The sequence below is a fragment of the Protopterus annectens genome, chromosome 8.part0 (assembly GCF_019279795.1).
Source record: "Protopterus annectens isolate FY-2018-M chromosome 8.part0, PAN1.0, whole genome shotgun sequence".
Lineage (NCBI taxonomy): Eukaryota > Metazoa > Chordata > Ceratodontiformes > Protopteridae > Protopterus > Protopterus annectens.
In genome coordinates, this window is record NC_056741.1 from 399,638,639 (window position 1) to 399,658,688 (window position 20,050).

The window sequence follows — 20,050 nt, forward strand, 5'->3', positions numbered from 1 at the left end:
GGAATGTCTGCGGGGGGGGGGGATCCTTTTACCCTGTGTAGGGGCCCCACTCGATCATGACCCAGTTCTGGTTTCATCTAAAACACATCAGGGTAACAGGTGTTGTCAATTCAGGGATATAACAATGAAAAATATTCATACAAGAAAAAGTAATTTTATCCAAAAACAGTGAAATATATTTTGTGCAGAATTAATTGCACTCATGGATAGCTCTGACAAAATACCCATAGTCAAGAATTTAAGAGAAATGATTGAAAACTGACAAACTTATTTGGGGAATATATACTGAAAAACTCAAAAGTATATTTACTTACCTATATGTTAACCAGATAAGTAAACTGGCACACAGTCTCCAACCTCCGTATTTTTCAAATTAAACCCATATTTATAATTAAGGAGAATTTGCAACAGCATCAAGCCCAAACTTTTTATGATGCTTCCTCAACCAAAACTAGTGGAAACTCAAAGAACACACAAAGGGCTTTGTAAAGTGATAGCTATGGGTCTATATCATATAACTCAATGTTTAGCTCTGCAAACCTCCATTCATCAATCAAAAACAGCAAACGTTTACTTCAGTGAATTTCTAAAACAGGGAATGGCATAGGTTGGCCAACATTGTGACCATCAGACAAACTGCAATACTGCAATATGGAATCATAGATAAACTTACTAAGCTGGGCATTAATCCCTGCATCACTCTATGGGTTGCCAACTGGCTTAATGACAGAACCCACACTGTAAAAGTAGCCAACTCCAAATCCAGCTCCAGACAAGTGACAAGTGGAGTACCTCAGGGTTCAGTCCTGGCACTGCTCTTGGTTGGCATCTACTTCTCTGAAGTACAGGCCAACACTAAGGGACTCTGGCTAACAAAGTTCACAGATGACTGCAAACTGGGAGCCATTACTGAATCCCCAAAATGATGTGGATATTCTACAAAAGGGCCTTACAGAAACAGATGCTTAGTGCCAGAGCCATGGGCTCAAGCTCAATGCCAAGAAATGTATAGTTATCCCTTCAGGAAAAAACATGTACCCATTGATTACCACATTGGTGGCAGTACACTAAACACTGAAAGTGTGATAAGGGACTTAGGGACACAGGTGGACAGTGGTCTCACCTTCGATAACCACATCGCCACAACAGTCAGGAAATCCTTCTATGTGGCACACCTCATCACTAAGGTTTTTTCATCCAGAAAAAAGGAGGTCTTTGTCCCACTGTACTCATCCCTCATTAGACCTATTATAGAATACAACGCCTTATTTGGTATGTTCCTCTCAAGACATCTGCAACAACTGGAAAGGCCGCAGTAATACCTTACTAAAAGAATCACAGGCCTAAAGCAGATGCTCTATGCTGACTGTCTAAAAAAAAAACTCCACCTATACTCTGTCGCATATCGTCTACTCAGAGCGGACCTCTGCTTAATATACAAGGCCATGTCAAACCCTGAGCTGTTGGACATGCTACACTTAAAGAAATCCCAATCCCTCAGAGAGACACATTCCAGGGATCTAAACCTTGTCATCACAATGAACAAAACATGCTGGAGGGATAGGTTCCTGACCCAGAGACTCCCCAGACTCTGGAATAGACTGCCCATACATGACATGCAGAGCGCCTCTTTGGCCCTCTTCAAAAGGAACCTTGATGATTGGATGGGAGATAGGAAATTCACCCCGGGGATCACGTCAGTTGCCCTACTAGACAGGAGTCCAGGAAAATAAATACTGTGGGACAAAATAGCCAGGGAATTGTTATGGCTAGGCTTGTATAGGCCCTAAGGCCAATAGCCTAGTACCAACCTATGAATATGTCAAACCCACCCAGGTGGGGGGGGGCTGCACCCCAACCCTCAACTATATATACAAGGGCACATTTCCTGATCTTGTCCATCTAATGCCATTCCCTGTTTTAGAAATTCGTGTTTGCTTCTTTCTGGTTCAATGAATGGGGGCTCCAGAATTTGAACATTCTATTATATGTTATAGACATCATAGCTACATCTCCTTTTAAAGCAGAAATGCATTTTGAAGGGGATCTGATAAATGACATATGCAAATTAGTGAGAACATTCCTTAGAAAATTCAGAGTAACTTTAATGTTTACAAATAAATGACCACATGCCCAGAATCTTTCTGCCCACTGGCTATGTCTTAATACAACAAAAATTCTCACCTCATTTTTAATGCACTGCTCTATCTTATCATCCATCACATGACAGCAATTCTTTCGGATTCCCTGAACAAGTACTGATACTGGAAACCTTAAAAGAAAAAAAATCAAAGGACCATTGTCAAAGCTTATTCAGTAAGTAATAAGAAAAGGCATATGCAATGCAGATAAATTATGTAAATAATGAGCATAAAGATTTCTGTTTTGCTTTGAATGTTAAAAGTAATAAGATGCCCAGCCATTTATCTGTTTTTAAACGGGTAAATTGACTGTACGTAACTGATCTTAATGGACCATTTTCAGCCACAATTATGGCCAAGGTTGTTTACAGAGGTACAAGCTTTAAAATTAAATAAGGACAACATCAATACTTATTTGAAATAGCAATATCAAAATCTGCACAATGTATGAATCTGAATGTACTAAAGTATTTGACTGATATAAAGTAATTTCAAAGTAACTTGATACTCGGGAAGTCATGGTATATTCTATTGTGGCTCATCTAAGGCAAGTTCATAAGGTACTAATCAGATGCACTGATTTCCATAACAAAGTACTGTATTCAGTTCACTACAACAAGCATCATTGACTAAGTGAGTCTAGATCAAATGCAGGCTGCTTGTACAGAGGTTTGGCTATAACAGTGAGTCAAGTTCAGGGATAAGTCTTGGTTGCTTCAAAACAGCTATGGTGGGACAATTTTTTAAGCCATCAGGTACCTGCTGATCATCAAGCCTCTTCCTACTGCACTTGTGTCCAATCATGTCCTTGCACTGGGGGAGTTACCCTCCAGATATATGAGGGCAAGAAAAGTCTTGGGGGCATCATACAAGCAGCCATTTGGGTGTTTTTGTATCCTTACCAGCATCCCAGTTATAATGCCATTGTATTTTATTTTCAATAAAGGCCCTAACCCCACTTTCCCTGGGTGACAGGACATACCACCAGTGCCACTCATGAAATCCACAACTCTTCCCATCAGCGAGCGCACATCTCTATGAAAGCTTCTACCAGGCTATGGCTTGGTGAGACAAGAGCCTACATCCAGCTCATGCATCTGTCTTGCTATACCTACTATTTCTCTAATGGATTGTGGATGGAAGTTCCTGCTCCTCTTCTACCTCATCTCCAGGATGGACATGACCATCTTCTCCAGCCAGGTCCATTAATCAACTGAAATGCTAATCAAACTTGGGTTATCTGGCCTTAACACTGACACCACCTCAGCTGGCTTAGGTTGGGAAGTGTCGAGTGTCTCTCCCATCTCTCATTTCCTGGGGGGGAACCTTGCCACACTTGCATTTTAGATGCCTTGTTAAAAGGATGCATTAAAACAAGAAGTTATGAACTCACCATAACGTTCGATGTATGTAGTCCATCTTGCCTCACATTCTTACCCGTGGGTTCGGAGACGAATGTCGGCACCGACCCGGCCAAAACTTTTCTAGCTCGAAGTCTTTCTATTGGCTGGGCTAAGATGGTATCCCATGCTGCACTGCTCTATATCCCCAGATCTAGTTTGCTGCAAACACCAGCACTCATTCTCCATGCATAACAACACCCAAGGAAAGGAAGAACAAACCAAGAATGAATGGGAGCTCTGAAACCAGACTTACCCTCCAGATCCTCCAGGAAAGGGGAAGAAGGTGGGGGGGGGTAAGTAAGAATGTGAGGCGAGATGGACTACATACATCGAATGTTATGGTGAGTACATAACTTCTTGATGTTATGTAGTCCAATCTCGCCTATATTCTTACCCGTGGGACAGCGTCCCTAGCACCTAAATCGTGGGAGGCTCAGTGGAAAATATGCCTGAGCACTGTGGAACCAAAGGAAGACCTGCTCCTAGATACCACATCCAACTTGTAATGAGAAACAAAAGTGTGAGGAGATGCTCAAGTAGCCGCAGCACAAATATCATCCATAGACAATCTGGCCTGATAGGCTGTAGATGTAGATACAGACCAAGTAGAGTGAGCCTTCACCGGAAACAGTAAATCTTTACCCCCTGAGGAATAAACAAAGGAAATACAGCTGGAGATCCACCTGAACAGAGTGACTTTGGAGACAGGAGACCCCATTCTGTTTTCCGAAAAGGAAACAAACAATTGATCAGATTTTCTGAGGTTTTTCGTTCTGTGCAGATAAAAACGTAGTTGTCTGTGTACATCCAATTGATGGAATTTGAATTCTGCCTTGTTTGAGAACTGGGGAAAAAACATTGGCAATTCAATGGATTGATTAAGGTTACTGATTGATGCCACTTTGGGGAGAAAGGAGGGGTTCGGTCTAAGAGAAAACCTGTCCTTATGAAAAATCAAGTATGGGGGTTTGATAGATAGAGCTTGAATCTCTGAAACGCGTCTGGCTGACGTGATGGCTAGTAAAAAGACATTCTTCCAGGTCAAGAATTTAAAATCACAAGTAGCTGCAAGTTCAAAGGGGGATGAAGTAAGAGCCTGTAGAACAAAGTTTAAATCACAAGGCATGACAGGTTCCGATACCGGAGGACGAAGTAACAGAGTGCCTTTCAGGAAAGCCTTACAGAGTCTATGAGCCATCAGACTAGGCTCATTTGCGACATGAAAGGTAGAAATCGCCACTAATTGGACTTTAATGGTGGCGGCCGCTGAGCTCTGGTGAAAAAGCATAGACAAGAACTCCAAAACAGATGAAATTGGGGCCGTGTAAGGGTCAACCCTTTGGGTATGAGCCCAAATTGAAAATCTCTTCCATTTACTGGAATAGATCTTCCTGGTTGACGGCTTATGAGAGGAAGATAAAATATGAACTACCTCCGGCAAGAAATTATGAAACCTAACTAATGATGCAGGTGGAGTAGCCAGGCTGTCAACTGGAGGGTCCGCAGAGAGGGGTGGAGCTGCCCTGACATATGTGTCAGTAAGTCTGGTTGTGGGTCCAAAATCCAAGAAGCGTCCACGAGGTAGGGATGGAGAAAGGGGAACCAAATCTGACAAGGCCAGTGTGGGGCAATCAGAATCATTCTGCTTCCCAAGGATTGTGCTTTCTGAATAACCTTTGACAGCAAGGGGACCGGAGGGAAGGCATATAGTAGACCGGAGGGCCAATCGTGGACTAGAGCATCCCTGGGTGACTCCCCCTGAGGGGGAATCAACATGAAGTAACTGCTGCATTTGGCATTGAGGGGGCTGGCAAAAAGGTCGCAACAAGGCTGACCCCACCTGCGGAAGATCCGTTCCACAACTTCACAGTTCAGGAACCACTCGTAAGGCATCAGAATTACTCTGCTTAGCCTGTCTGCGATCACATTGGACTTCCCCAGAATGTGCGTTGCCACCAGAAAACATTGGGAAGACACTGCCCACTGCCATACTCGCATGGCCTCTCTGCACAGGGGATATGACTTGGTTCCTGCCTGCTTGTTCAGATACCACACCACTGACATATTGTCCGAGTGGATTGCGATAGTCCCGAGAGGAAGAAAGCTCTGAAGTGCCTGCAATGCAAGTAGCACAGCTCTCATCTCCAGGACATTGATATGCAGATGCATCTTGTGCTCTTGCCACGTGCCTTGGACTGTCCTGCCTAGATAATGCCCCCCACCCCATCTGGGAGGCATCTGTGCTCACCATGGCAGTCGGGGGCGCCAGAACGAAGGGCTTTCCTGTGTCCAGATTATTTGTGCGAAGCCATCAACTGAGATCCTGTTTGCACCTGTCTGTAAGTAGAATAGGGTGAGAAAGAGGAAGACATTGAAGAGACCACTGGGCAAAGAGAAGCCACTGAAGGATTCTCATATGTAACCTTGCTAGAGGAACTAACATAATCATCAAGGCCATAGTCCCCAACAGTTGGAGAACCGATCTTGCCTTCACTCTTCTCAGAGGGAGCAGGGTGTGAACTTGTTGTTGTAGGGCTCTGATTCTTTCCTGTGGTGGAAACGCCCGCATGAGGAAGGTGTCTAGTTCTGCACCTATAAAAGTGACAAGCTGTGAGGGCAACAAGGCAGACTTTTCCCAGTTCAATGTTATGCCAAACTGTTGACACAGATTTATAGTGGCGTCACTGGTCTGAATTAGTAGATGCCTGGTGCTGGCAATGAGGAGCCAGTCATCCAGATATGGAAACACTTGGAATCCTTGACGTCTCAAGTGAGCAGTCACCACTGCCATGCATTTGGTGAACACCCTGGGGGCTGTGGTGAGACCAAAGGGCAGGGCTTGAAACTGAAAATGACTGGCTCCCAGCTGGAAGCGTAGGTGACTCCTGGATGCCCTGTCAATTTTGATGTGGTAGTAAGCATCCTTGAGGTCGATGGAGCACATCCATACTTCTTTTCCCAACAATGGGAGAATAGACTGCAATGTGACCATTCAGAACTTGGACTTTTGTACATGGTTGTTCACTCGGCTGAGATCTAATATGGGTCTCAGGTCCCCTGTTCTTTTCGGCACCAAAAAGAATCTTGAGTAAGTCCCTAATCCGATCTGGTCTGAGGGGACATGTTGGATGGCTCTGTTTTCTAGCAGCTTTGAAACTTCTGAAGCTGCGTAATCCCTCTGACTGGGTGGAACATCCGGGATTTTTTTGACTGGAAGAGGGGGTCTGACGAAAAGGGAATGACATAACCTCCGGAAATTATTCGTAAAACCCATCGGTCCTGGGTGATGTCTTGCCAGGCCTCCGGGTATAACGAGATTCGACCCCCGACTGGCTCTGGAAATGCACAGTCGGGCCTCCCATCAGGAGTGACGGTAGGGAGAACCGTGAAAGGAATCGCAGTCTCCCGTGTTGCAGGGGCCTCCTCTGCCTCTAGGGTGGCGTCTCCCTGAATAACCCCCTCTCCTCTGCCTCTGGTGGGGGGCTCACCTTGTGCACCGGGAAAAAAACCTCTGTAATTTCTTGAACCACATTTTTCCACCTCTCTGGGTCTTGGGATAAGGCCTAGAGGGAAGGGAAAAATGGACACCTACAGCAGACAAAGTTTTTCCCTCCTGCTCGCACCTGGTGAGGGTGTCTTTCACCTTGGTTCCGATCAAAGAGGAACCATCAAAATGGGCATCTGTGAATGAAGACTTGAAGGCCTCCACGAAATGACAAAGGTGCATCCAGGCCTGTCTCCTAAGGGTGACTCCTGAACTTGCTGCCCTACTCGCTCCCTCGGCTGCATATGAAATCAGCCTCATGGAGGAGTTAACAATGGAATTGAGGGTAGACATCTGGGTGTTAACCGTCTGGCTAACCGCCTCAGAAACGTTACCCATGACAGTATCTCCAAGCTCCTTGAGGAGATCTCTCTGGAGCCATGTAAAGTGAGATAAATAATTCAGTGACTCTAAGGTAAAGGTTGCTGAAGACAGGTTATGCTTCCCGTACCGGTCCATGGTCCTAGACTCCTTGTTAGGAGGATGGACGGTGGAAGAAGTTTCAGCTAATTCCTTCTGAGTAGCCGCTGCCACCACCATGGCATCCACAGGGACTCCCTTGGACAGAAACTCCTTGCCCGGGGGAGTAGACAGAAATTTATTGGGTCTCCTGGGGACTGGTTCCACAGTCAGGGTTCTCCCACACCCTTCGACAAATCAAATCCAGGAGCTCGTTGAAGGGTGGAGACACCTAGGAGGCGGAGGGCTGAACACCAAAGGCCTTCAGGAAGACCGGCTCCTCCTCGGGTGGGCTTTGGACGGCCAGTCACCTCTTTGTTTCAAGATCTCTAGGATGTCAGAGAAAGAAACATCCTCAGAGGATGACTTGGGGGACCCCTCCGATTCCTCGAGGTCAGTATCTGATGTGAGAGACTCATCTTGGGAATCTATGTGCTTCCTCTTGCACGTTTTTTTCTAGGGGGCTCCTCAGGCAAGCACTCTGAGGGGCCCTCAGAAACTTGGGGACCACTCATGGGGGTACCCTGAGGCCTTTGGGCTCTGCTGTCTAAAGATAGGTGATGATCAGAGACCCGCACCGGAGTAGTAGGGGACGGAATGACTGGCCCGTATGATGTCGCTAATGATCTGGCCAGCGCACTCCGCATGGCTTCAAAGGCTGGTCCCCCTGAGTCCGAGGAGCGACCAGCCTCCGAAGCCACGACAGGAGTCGGACTTCCCCACGCCCAAGCACTGAGAGGGAGACTAGGAACCGAGAGATATCCCGAAGCCTCTCCCTCGTGTCCGACTGAAGAATCCAGAGTCCTCAATCCCGTGGACGGCGCCGACGGGGTCGGAGCTGACATCGGCACTGATAAGCCAGGAGGGGCCATTGGAACCGACCTGGAGACATCACACTGAGCCAAGCACTCCAGCTCTGAAGGCTGAGATGCGCTCGGAGGAGGAAATATCGAAGTAGGTTGCAGGATGGGCTCTGGAGCCGACTGGGATGGAGCCGAGAACAATTTTGCCAAAACCGGCAACTGGAGGAGTCTATGCACCACTCTATCGACGTCCACATCCGATACTGTCCTGGAGGATTTGGAGGACAGGGAGGGAGATTGAGACCTCCTCTTGGGTGATACTTGTCTAATACTAGGTGATCGGCTCCGAATAGGTTCCAACATGATTGGAGCCGATGCCGGTTCCATCACCACCGACACTTCCTGCGGCCCCAAGGACAGTGGAGCTGAGGATGTCGAAGTTGATTTAGCTATTTTCTCCGGTAGCTCCAAGGAGACTGACGGAGCCAGAGACCTCTTTTTAGATTTAGTAGCTTCAGCTTTAGAGCTGGAATCAGTTTCCAGACCCTCTTCGAATGAGGGTTTCAGAAGTCCCTTCAAAATCAACTTATTCTTTCTTTCCTGAAGGACCCTAGAACTAAATGCATGACAGAAGCTGCATGACTCCTGGAGATGGATTGCTCCCAGACAATATACACAGACAGAATGTCCATTGGTAATAGACATTTTATAGCCACACTTTGAGCATTTCTTAACGCCCGAGGGCTTGTGCTCTTTACAATCTTTAGACATCGTAACCAACACCCCCAATCACCAAGACAAAAAATTACAGGTATGGAACCAACTGGAAAAAACAGTCAGAGACTTACACCACACTTAGGGCAGGAAAAATCTACCACTAACAAACGAACAATCCTCTGACACACACACAAGAGCGGGGGTAGGACTAAAACCTCTAATTTAAACAGTTTTAGAGCAAAAAGTTTGTAACATAGGGAAGCAAGGAGACAGACTAGGTTCTCTAACTGAAACGGGCCTAGCCCATTGGAACAGCTAGTGGGATATCACAGAACAATCACACACACGCAACTTTTCCACAAAACAATACCAAACGAACAATAGCTATTAAAATAGCTTTTTGTTTGCAATAAATTCTCTCAAGAAGAAGAAAAAGGGTACTTAGCCACAGCCAAGAGCGAGACCATGTCCGAGCTACACGAGCGGCAAACGAGATCTGGGGATATAGAGCAGTGCAGCATGGGATACCATCTTAGCCCAGCCAATAGAAAGACTTCGAGCTAGAAAAGTTTTGGCCAGGTCGGAGCCGACATTCAGCTCCAAACCCACGAATAAGAATGTAGGCGGGATTGGACTACATAACATTAAATAACTACACAAGTACATTATTAATTAACAAAAAATTAACAAAAAAGCATACAAAAATATTTTAACTTCAATTTGTATAGCAATCAAATGAAATACCTTGGTATAACCATTATGCCTAATAGCAAGGAAATGATGCAAACAAACTTTCAACAGGCTGTTGAAAAAAAAATTAAGTTTAGTCACAATTTGGAACAAATTCTTCTTTACCATGGAAAACAATTAATGCTTATTAAGATGGCAATTCTCCCTAAATATTGTTTGTCTTACAATCATAAGTACTATCTCCACCAAAAAAATTGATGAAGAATAATATTCCAGTTACATTTTTTGGTGTCCTAATAAACCAAGAGTTTCCTCTGAGTGGCACAGAAAAGGCTGGGATAATGGTGGAACAGGATTCCCTGATGTGCAGCTGTATGCTAATTCAGCAATTGTAAAAGTTATAGCACTATGGATAAACTCATCTTATGTTTCCAAATGGAAAAAATACTTCAAGAAATATTACTAAACAATAAACATATCACAACCAGTCATAAACAAATAGTCCCTAATAGTTTTATCTAGTTATTAAAAAATTTTTGTGTAAATGAAATTACACCCTCTTCTGAAATACCCCATTTAAATAGCATCATTTCTTCTTTCCAAAGGTTTACATATTCTAACCATTGTAATAAAGACTTAATATTTTCTACGTTTCCAATTGCATTTACAAATGACTGCTTAGAAACTCAATGCGGATGACCAACACCCTTCGTTCTGCTGCCAGTTAAGCCTTATTGTTGAAATAACAATTGCTGTAATATTAGCTCCAAAAATCGAATAAAGCCAAAATAGCAAGCCACAGGAATCTCCAGTCAAACTTCTTTAATCCAAACAGCAAAAAACGTCAAGCACAAGTGCTTTCGCCCATTGGTAACAGGCTTTTTCAAGTGTAACAATTTCTTTACAGAACAGTGCTTTTATATCTTTTAAACAACCACCATATTGAATAATTGCTTTAAATTAATTAAGTAATTGTGATAAATTACCACACAATTTTTAAAGGTCCCACTAGATTGTATGAAACCATTACCAACAATAAATACATTAAATATCGTTTTAAAATGTTTCACAATAAACATTGCTTCATATCATTTCTAAATTAGCAATAAAAAATGAAATTTTAAAATGTAAAATGCATTACTAACAACAAATTAAAAGTGAGCAGCCAGTTCATGTTTAAATGCCCCTCTATTGTGCAAAAATGCAATAACTACTAGGTACTCCCAAACATTGGATTTCAAACAATCAAAAAAGTAAAATGAAATAAATATAACTCAAGTTACATGTGTATCTTACTAAATGGATGGAACATGCATGCTGTATAAAAATTTTAAATAATTTAAATAATTTTGATAATTAAGGAATAGAGTCCAACACAAAAAATATGCTAAAAAAATGTCTAATATGTAATGTGCAAATATGCTGACCATTAAAATCACATGTTGAACTAAAATAAATCGTCCAAAAAATACAGTTTAGTTTGTGCTACTCAATTTATAGGACTAAGAAGTAATGTTAAAAATCTTATTATAACTTATTACTTTTAGCTTTAAGGATACTAGTCAAACTAACCCCTTCATTCAATCCTGGACTCTTTGTTACATTTAATTTCAGCTGCCACATCAATTCTTTGATGTTGAGAGCAGTTTCCCAATCCCCTCCTCTCATATCCCGAGGTACCTTGTCAAGGACAAAGAAACAAATAGACATATTGGCACAATTCAAAGAATGTTTAAAAAAAGCATTTGTTTCTTTCTTTGTTCTAACATCATTTATGTGCTCATATATTCTACGTTTCAGCTCCCTTTCTGTTTTGCCCACATAAAATGATGGGCAATTTTGACAAATCCCTAAATAGACCACACCGGATGAATTGCAAGAAAAGTGGTCTTTAGATGTTACTGTAATATTGCGGGAGGAGATGTACACCTGGTTAGTGTTAATAATAAATGAGCATTGATGGCATCTACCACATGAAAAGGTCCCTTTCCTTTTAATAGTGACATATTCCTGTCCTTTATCTCTACTGCTTGTTTTTTTGTTCAAAAATACCCTTCAAATTAATGTTTCTTTTCCTAATAAAAGAAATTTTACTTGGAAGAATGTTTGTAAATTCATCTTGTAAAGAAACAATAGGCCAGAGATTTTTTATAGTATTTTCAATAAAAATTGCATCCTGCGAATATGTGTATACAAAATTCCTATTCGCATTGTGATCTAAAACATCTTGCATCCTAGGAATTACTGTTTTTGCCACTAGTAATGGAGGGAAATACTGGTCCCTTTTTTCAGAATTTCATTCAATATAGTTTGAAAAAATGCAGCAGGATACCCTCTGTTTAAAAATAAGTATCTAAGGAACTCCACTTCTTTTAAGAATAATTCATTAGTACTACACATTCTAGAAGCTCGCACTAATTGTCCCTTAATAATACCTTTTTTGATATATAGAGGATGCCCACTATCGAAGTGCAAATAAGAATTACAATATGTATCCTTCCTAAAAATCTGAGAAACAAAACCAAAATTGTTCAAATTCTTGGTTAACCTTATGTCCAAATAGTGTAAGGTCATATCATTTATTTCATAAGTGAAACGAAGAAAGTCCGTAGATTTTGACAAATAGTCCATAGAGTTAGAAAATTGTTGCCTAGAACCTGACCACAAAATACAAATGTCGTCCAGGAATCTCTTGTAAAAACTGATGTACCTTCTCCATTCAGTAGAATGAATAAATTCTACTTCCCATTTGTGTAAAACTATGTTTGTATATGTTGTAGCGCAGGGGGCACCCATGGCCACCCCACTCTTCTGTCTGAAAAACTCCCCATTAAAAAATATAAAGTTGTTACTTAAAACTATTCTCATAAATTCAAGTATTGTGTTGATTAAACCATTACTAAGCCCGGATTCCTTACTTATTGCTTCACCAAACCAGTCCAAGCCCTGCTCATGGGGGATACTGGGAAACAATTCCACAATATCTATTGTGACCATATATAAACTAGAATTTTCCATATCCTGATTTAGGCTGGTTAAAAATTCCCAGGAGTCCTTACAGATGTGTTTCAAGCCTGCTACATAGTTCTTTAAATGGAAATCTACAAATTTGCTGAACGGTTCAGTTATACCCCCCGCTCCAGCAACTATGGGACGAAACTTTAAAGGGGTCAAGCCCTTGTGCACCTTGGGGATGCCAAATAAAATAGGTGTTTTTGGTTTAGAAACAAATAAATAGTTATATGTTTTCTCATCAATAAACCCTTGTATTAACAGGTCATATAAATAGAATTTGACCTTTCCAAGTGCAATATTTAATTCGTTTAATGAAATAGGTTCATAAATTTTTGTGTCCTGTAAAAGGTTATAAATGTAATTGTCATATTCCAACTGTTGCATCAATACAATACCCCCTCCTTTGTCGGGTTTCATTACCCTTATGCCATCCTTTTTTAGATTGTCTACTATTACTTGTAATCTATAAGGAAAGTTAGGGGGATGTGTAATTTGCCTTTTTGTAAGATTATCTCTCAGAATTTTCTCAATCAATTCCTCGAACAATTTTAGCTTGGGATGAGTGGGAGGGTTAAAAATACTGCTCCTAGAAAGTGAATGATCATACACACCTTGATTCTTAAAGAAAACTGCTAGATTCAGGTTTCTTATGAACAATTTCAGCTCGATTAAGAGCTTAGGTAAATGACTTGTTCTGTCAGGAACAAATTGAAGTCCTTTAGTAAATAGTTCAAAAAAGGTCTCAGTAATCTGCGTGTCTGTATAATTGTAGATAGTGAAATTGTTTAAACTATTAATACTGCAGATTCCTTCTTCACTCACCACAACTGAGCTTTTAATGTCATTACATGCTGAATAATTTTCATTGATCAGCGCCTTTTCCCCCAAGCATTCTGTTGAAATTGATTTGATTTTACCCGTGGTCTGCCCTGGGGAATTTGAAAACCCTGTTGAACATTGTTAGCACCCTTTTGTGCTAACCTTTCACTTCTCCTAGGCATATCAGAATAATCATAACCATCATTTACACCCTGCGCTTCCCTAGTCCCTACTTCATCAAAATTTTAATTTTTCTTGACACCCGGGGCTGGGTAAGCCCTACCTTCACTGTATTCAATAAGATCCCTTTCTAACTTTTAGCCTTTCTATCTAAAACCTTAAAGCAATGCTCATCAACCTCTTTGAATGTATCATTGTATTTTTTCTTAAATCCTGTAAATTTCTCATCCTTAATAATGTTCTCATGCAAAACATTCAATTCACTTAAAATACAATTTCCCTTATTGGTATAGTCATCAATCATCAATTTTAACATTTCTATACCAGTTTTATTAAACAAATCCGTTAATTGGGAGTGTAAAGTAGAACCAGCGTTCGCGTTGTTCGGATATCTAAAACAACGCAACCCTTTAGGTACACGTTCAACTTTTATACAGTCCCTTAGGTAGTTAATTTCAAGTTGTGAATTTTTATACGCATATAACTTGTTTTTAAAGGTTTCAAATTTGTTTTCTAAATGCTCAAATTGAACATTAAAAGTACCTGTTTTAAAGCGGGGCTGCTGCTCAGTCCATGCTTTAAAGTTAAAATTGTTGTCCAAATAAAAAGAATCATTTGTTTTGGATTTGTTTAATAAAACTGGTATAGAAATGTTAAAATTGATGATTGATGACTATACCAATAAGGGAAATTGTATTTTAAGTGAATTGAATGTTTTGCATGAGAACATTATTAAGGATGAGAAATTTACAGGATTTAAGAAAAAATACAATGATACATTCAAAGAGGTTGATGAGCATTGCTTTAAGGTTTTAGATAGAAAGGCTAAAAAGTTAGAAAGAGATCTTATTGAATACAGTGAAGGTAGGGCTTACCCAGCCCCAGGTGTCAAGAAAAATTCAAATTTTGATGAAGTAGGGACTAGGGAAGCGCAGGGTGTAAATGATGGTTATGATTATTCTGATATGCCTAGGAGAAGTGAAAGGTTAGTACAAAAGGGTGCTAACAATGTTCAACAGGGTTTTCAAATTCCCCAGGGCAGACCACGGGTAAAATCAAATCAATTTCAACAGAATGCTTGGGGGAAAAGGCGCTGATCAATAAAAATTATTCAGCATGTAATGACATTAAAAGCTCAGTTGTGGTGAGTGAAGAAGGAATCTGCAGTATTAATAGTTTAAACAATTTCACTATCTACAATTATACAGACACGCAGATTACTGAGACCTTTTTTGAACTATTTACTAAAGGACTTCAATTTGTTCCTGACAGAACAAGTTATTTACCTAAGCTCTTAATCGAGCTGAAATTGTTCATAAGAAACCTGAATCTAGCAGTTTTCTTTAAGAATCAAGGTGTATATGATCATTCACTTTCTAGGAGCAGTATTTTTAACCCTCCCACTCATCCCAAGCTAAAATTGTTCGAGGAATTGATTGAGAAAATTCTGAGAGATAATCTTACAAAAAGGCAAATTACACATCCCCCTAACTTTCCTTATAGATTACAAGTAATAGTAGACAATCTAAAAAAGGATGGCATAAGGGTAATGAAACCCGACAAAGGAGGGGGTATTGTATTGATGCAACAGTTGGAATATGACAATTACATTTATAACCTTTTACAGGACACAAAAATTTATGAACCTATTTCATTAAACGAATTAAATATTGCACTTGAAAAGGTCAAATTCTATTTATATGACCTGTTAATACAAGGGTTTATTGATGAGAAAACATATAACTATTTATTTGTTTCTAAACCAAAAACAACTATTTTATTTGGCATCCCCAAGGTGCACAAGGGCTTGACCCCTTTAAAGTTTCATCCCATAGTTGCTGGAGCGGGGGGTATAACTGAACCGTTCAGCAAATTTGTAGATTTCCATTTAAAGAACTATGTAGCAGGCTTGAAACACATCTGTAAGGACTCCTGGGAATTTTTAACCAGCCTAAATCAGGATATGGAAAATTCTAGTTTATATATGGTCACAATAGATATTGTGGAATTGTTTCCCAGTATCCCCCATGAGCAGGGCTTGGACTGGTTTGGTGAAGCAATAAGTAAGGAATCCGGGCTTAGTAATGGTTTAATCAACACAATACTTGAATTTATGAGAATAGTTTTAAGTAACAACTTTATATTTTTTAATGGGGAGTTTTTCAGACAGAAGAGTGGGGTGGCCATGGGTGCCCCCTGAGCTACAACATATACAAACATAGTTTTACAGAAATGGGAAGTAGAATTTATTCATTCTACTGAATGGAGAAGGTACATCAGTTTTTACAAGAGATTCCCGGACGACATTTGTATTTTGTGGTCAGGTTCTAGGCAACAATTTTCTAACTTTATGGACTATTTGTCAAAATCTACGGACTTTCTTTGTTTCACTTATGAAATAAATTATATGACCTTACACTATTTGGACATAAGGTTAACCAAGAATTTGAAAAATTTTGGTTTTATTTCTCAGATTTTTAGGAAGGATACATATTGTAATCTTATTTGCACTTCGATAGTGGGCATCCTCTATATATCAAAAAAGGTATTATTAAGGGACAATTAGTGCGAGCTTCTAGAATGTGTAGTACTAATGAATTATTCTTAAAAGAAGTGGAGTTCCTTAGATACTTATTTTTAAACAGAGGGTATCCTGCTGCATTTTTTCAAACTATATTGAATGAAATTCTGAAAAAAAGGGACCAGTATTTCCCTCCATTACTAGGGGCAAAAACAGTAATTCCTAGGATGCAAGATGTTTTAGATCACAATGCGAATATGAATTTTGTATACACATATTCGCAGGATGCAATTTTTATTGAAAATACTATAAAAAATCTCTGGCCTATTGTTTCTTTACAAGATGAATTTACAAACATTCTTCCAAGTAAAATTTCTTTTATTAGGAAAAGAAACATTAATTTGAAGGGTATTTTTGAACAAAAAACAAGCAGTAGAGATAAAGGACAGGAATATGTCACTGTTAAAAGGAAAGGGACCTTTTCATGTGGTAGATGCCATCAATGCTCATTTATTATTAACACTAACCAGGTGTACATCTCCTCCTGCAATATTACAGTAACATCTAAAGACCACTTTTCTTGCAATTCATCCGGTGTGGTCTATTTACGGATTTGTCAAAATTGCCCATCATTTTATGTGGGCAAAACAGAAAGGGAGCTGAAACGTAGAATATATGAGCACATAAATGATGTTAGAACAAAGAAAGAAACAAATGCTTTTTTTAAACATTCTTTGAATTGTGCCAATATGTCTATTCGTTTCTTTGTCCTTGACAAGATACCTCAGGATATGAGAGGAGGGGATTGGGAAACTGCTCTCAACATCAAAGAATTGATGTGGCAGCTGAAATTAAATGCAACAAAGAGTCCAGGATTGAATGAAGGGGTTAGTTTGACTAGTATCCTTAAAGCTAAAAGTAATAAGTTATAATAAGATTTTTAACATTACTTCTTAGTCCTATAAATTGAGTAGCACAAACTAAACTGTATTTTTTGGATGATTTATTTTAGTTCAACATGTGATTTTAATGGTCAGCATATTTGCACATTACATATTAGACATTTTTTTAGCATATTTTTTGTGTTGGACTCTATTCCTTAATTATCAAAATTATTTAAATTATTTAAAAATTTTTTTTATACAGCATGCATGTTCCATCCATTTAGTAAGATACACATGGTAACTTGAGTTATATTTATTTCGTTTTACTTCTTTAATTGTTTGAAATCCAATGTTTGGGAGTACCTAGTAGTTATTGCATTTTTGCACAATAGAGGGGCATTTAAACATGAACTGGCTGCTCACTTTTAATTTGTTGTTAGTAATGCATTTTACATTTTAAAATTTCATTTTTTACTGCTAATTTAGAAATGATATGAAGCAATATTTATTGTGAAACATTTTAAAATGATATTTAATGTATTTATTGTTGGTAATGGTTTCATACAATCTAGTGGGACCTTTGTGGTAATTTATCACAATTACTTAATTAATTTAAAGCAATTATTCAATATGGTGGTTGTTTAAAAGATATAAAAGCACTGTTCTGTAAAGAAATTGTTACACTTGAAAAAGCCCGTTACCAACGGGCGAAAGCGCTTGTGTTTGACGTTTTTTGCTGTTTGGATTAAAGAAGTTTGACTGGAGATTCCTGTGGCTTGCTATTTTGGCTTTATTCGATTTTTGGAGCTAATATTACAGCAATTGTTATTTCAACAATAAGGCTTAACTGTCAGCAGAACGAAGGGTGTTGGTCATCCGCATTGTTTTTTCTTGGTTTACTTTCTGCTGTTCACTGCTTAGAAACTCAACTTCAACAAAATGCTATTATTGAAACAACAAAGTAATTTATTGGCATTGAATCTTAAATGGTACTGATATACATACTGCTGAAAATTTAAGGTCCAAATACAATCAAGATTCTGAGAACTAGTTAATTTTACAAATACTTAAGAGACTTTGTGAATACAGAGATAAATAAGATATTTAACATAGATAAGAAATTGTTCCACAAATTATTGGCATTCTTAATAAATATCAATAATAATGCAATGAAAAATCATATTTGACACAAATTTATACAATTCTCAAGTTAGGTTTCACATATTTAGACAATTCCTTTTGGAATTATTCCTCAAAAATGAATGAAGACTTCTCTGAAGAATACAAGCAAATATTAAAATCTACAGCTAAAACTACATTATACTGGAAAATTTTCACTTGGAAATCTTACACAGAGCTTTTTGTCACTCCTAACAAAATTACAATTATTTAAAAGTCAAATAGAATTAAATGCTGGAGATGTGATTCTGAAATAATAGTTGACTGGATGAACATGGTATATGAATGTGAAGTCATATCCCCTTTTTGGAAAGAAATTATTAACTTTATTCAAGCTCTATGGTCAGACAGATGTAATATTTCTAAATCTCTAGTATTATTTAATGCTCCAATCCCTGAGGGAATTCCAAAAATCCAAGTGCCTTTTCTTTGGTCTATTTTTGCTATAGCCAGAACAGTAATTACTAAAAATTGGAAAAGTTAAGTTACCCTCTCTAGTGCTGAATCTATTAGTATGGCAAAAATTGTCTGAAGTAGTAAACTGCAAACTATAAAGATGAGAACGTCTGATATTACACATTCATATAAATCTGGTTAAACTTAAATACTTGCTTTAAAAATATTAATTGTTGTTGATATGCATAACTCTGATGTATTGATCAGCTGCAGACCTACGTAAACAGTTGTTTTATAATTGATTTGTTTATCGTTTAAAAAACAAAGAAAAATAAATAAATAACTACATCAGACAAATACATAATAAAATTACAAAAAGGAAAACTTCCTTACTTTAATAACTCCTGGTGCCTCAGCAAGAAGCTTTATAGAGAGTATGCAATATTATACAAGGGGCAGATTAAAATCTCTGTAAGTTAAGAATCACCCCCACACATCCCACAAATTAAATATGCCAACTCCAAGACTGCACTGTGTTGATAAAAGGGGTAAACTAGGAATAGGCTATGAATATTCATGCCGGCAATGGTATGACTATTAATTAACTTTCACCGACTTTTGAATGGTAGGTGGGGTTTATGCGGCACTTGCTACTGTGGATATTATGTTCCCGGGTGTTGGCCAAATAAAATTTGATAAAATACACTTCGATGATTGAACACTTCAGTGCATAGCAGCTTTGATGGAAAGGGCTCGACAAAAAGGTATTAGCTGAAATGATTCTTCGATCAAGTGATATAGACCCATTATTTTACATTAGGAGGGTTATGGTCTAGACTCTTGTGGCAGGAGAGGGTGGTCTACACCCTTCTAAGCTGGGAATTGCTGGTGAAGGCTTATTGTACCTGTTATTCTAAATATCTTTATTCTCGTTTAAGCACTTGGGTTCTAAACCAGTTACTTTATATTAGGAAGATTTGTGGTCTAAACTCTGGTGGCAGGAGAGAATAGCCTACACCTTTCTAAGCTGGAAATTGCCTGTTAAAGGTCTATTGTGTGTTATTCTGAAGTGCCTTAGTTCTGACCTAAGCACTTGGGCTCCAAAACCAGTTGTTTTACATTTGGAAGGTTTGTGGTCTGGACTCTTGTTGCGGGAGAGTGTGGTCTACACCCTTCTAAGTTAGGAATTGCTGCTTTATTTAAACTGTTTTTCTGGTGTTGTGACTGTGGTGTTGTGACTGTGATTTTATGCACTCTGAATTTCTAGTATATCTACATTTTATAACAAAGGCCAGATTA

The 20,050-nt window shown here is 39.2% G+C and overlaps 1 protein-coding gene across 1 annotated transcript in view; it reads right to left on the reverse strand.

The window, feature by feature from the left end:
- The window catches only part of ECM1 (extracellular matrix protein 1), a 399,719-nt gene that overhangs the window by 59,967 nt on the left and 319,702 nt on the right, over nt 1-20,050 (reverse strand). Inside the window, exon 6 of the mRNA XM_044079910.1 lies at nt 2,185-2,272. Within this exon, the coding sequence (XP_043935845.1) occupies nt 2,185-2,272 (88 nt within the window). The remainder of the gene's footprint in view (nt 1-2,184; nt 2,273-20,050) is intronic.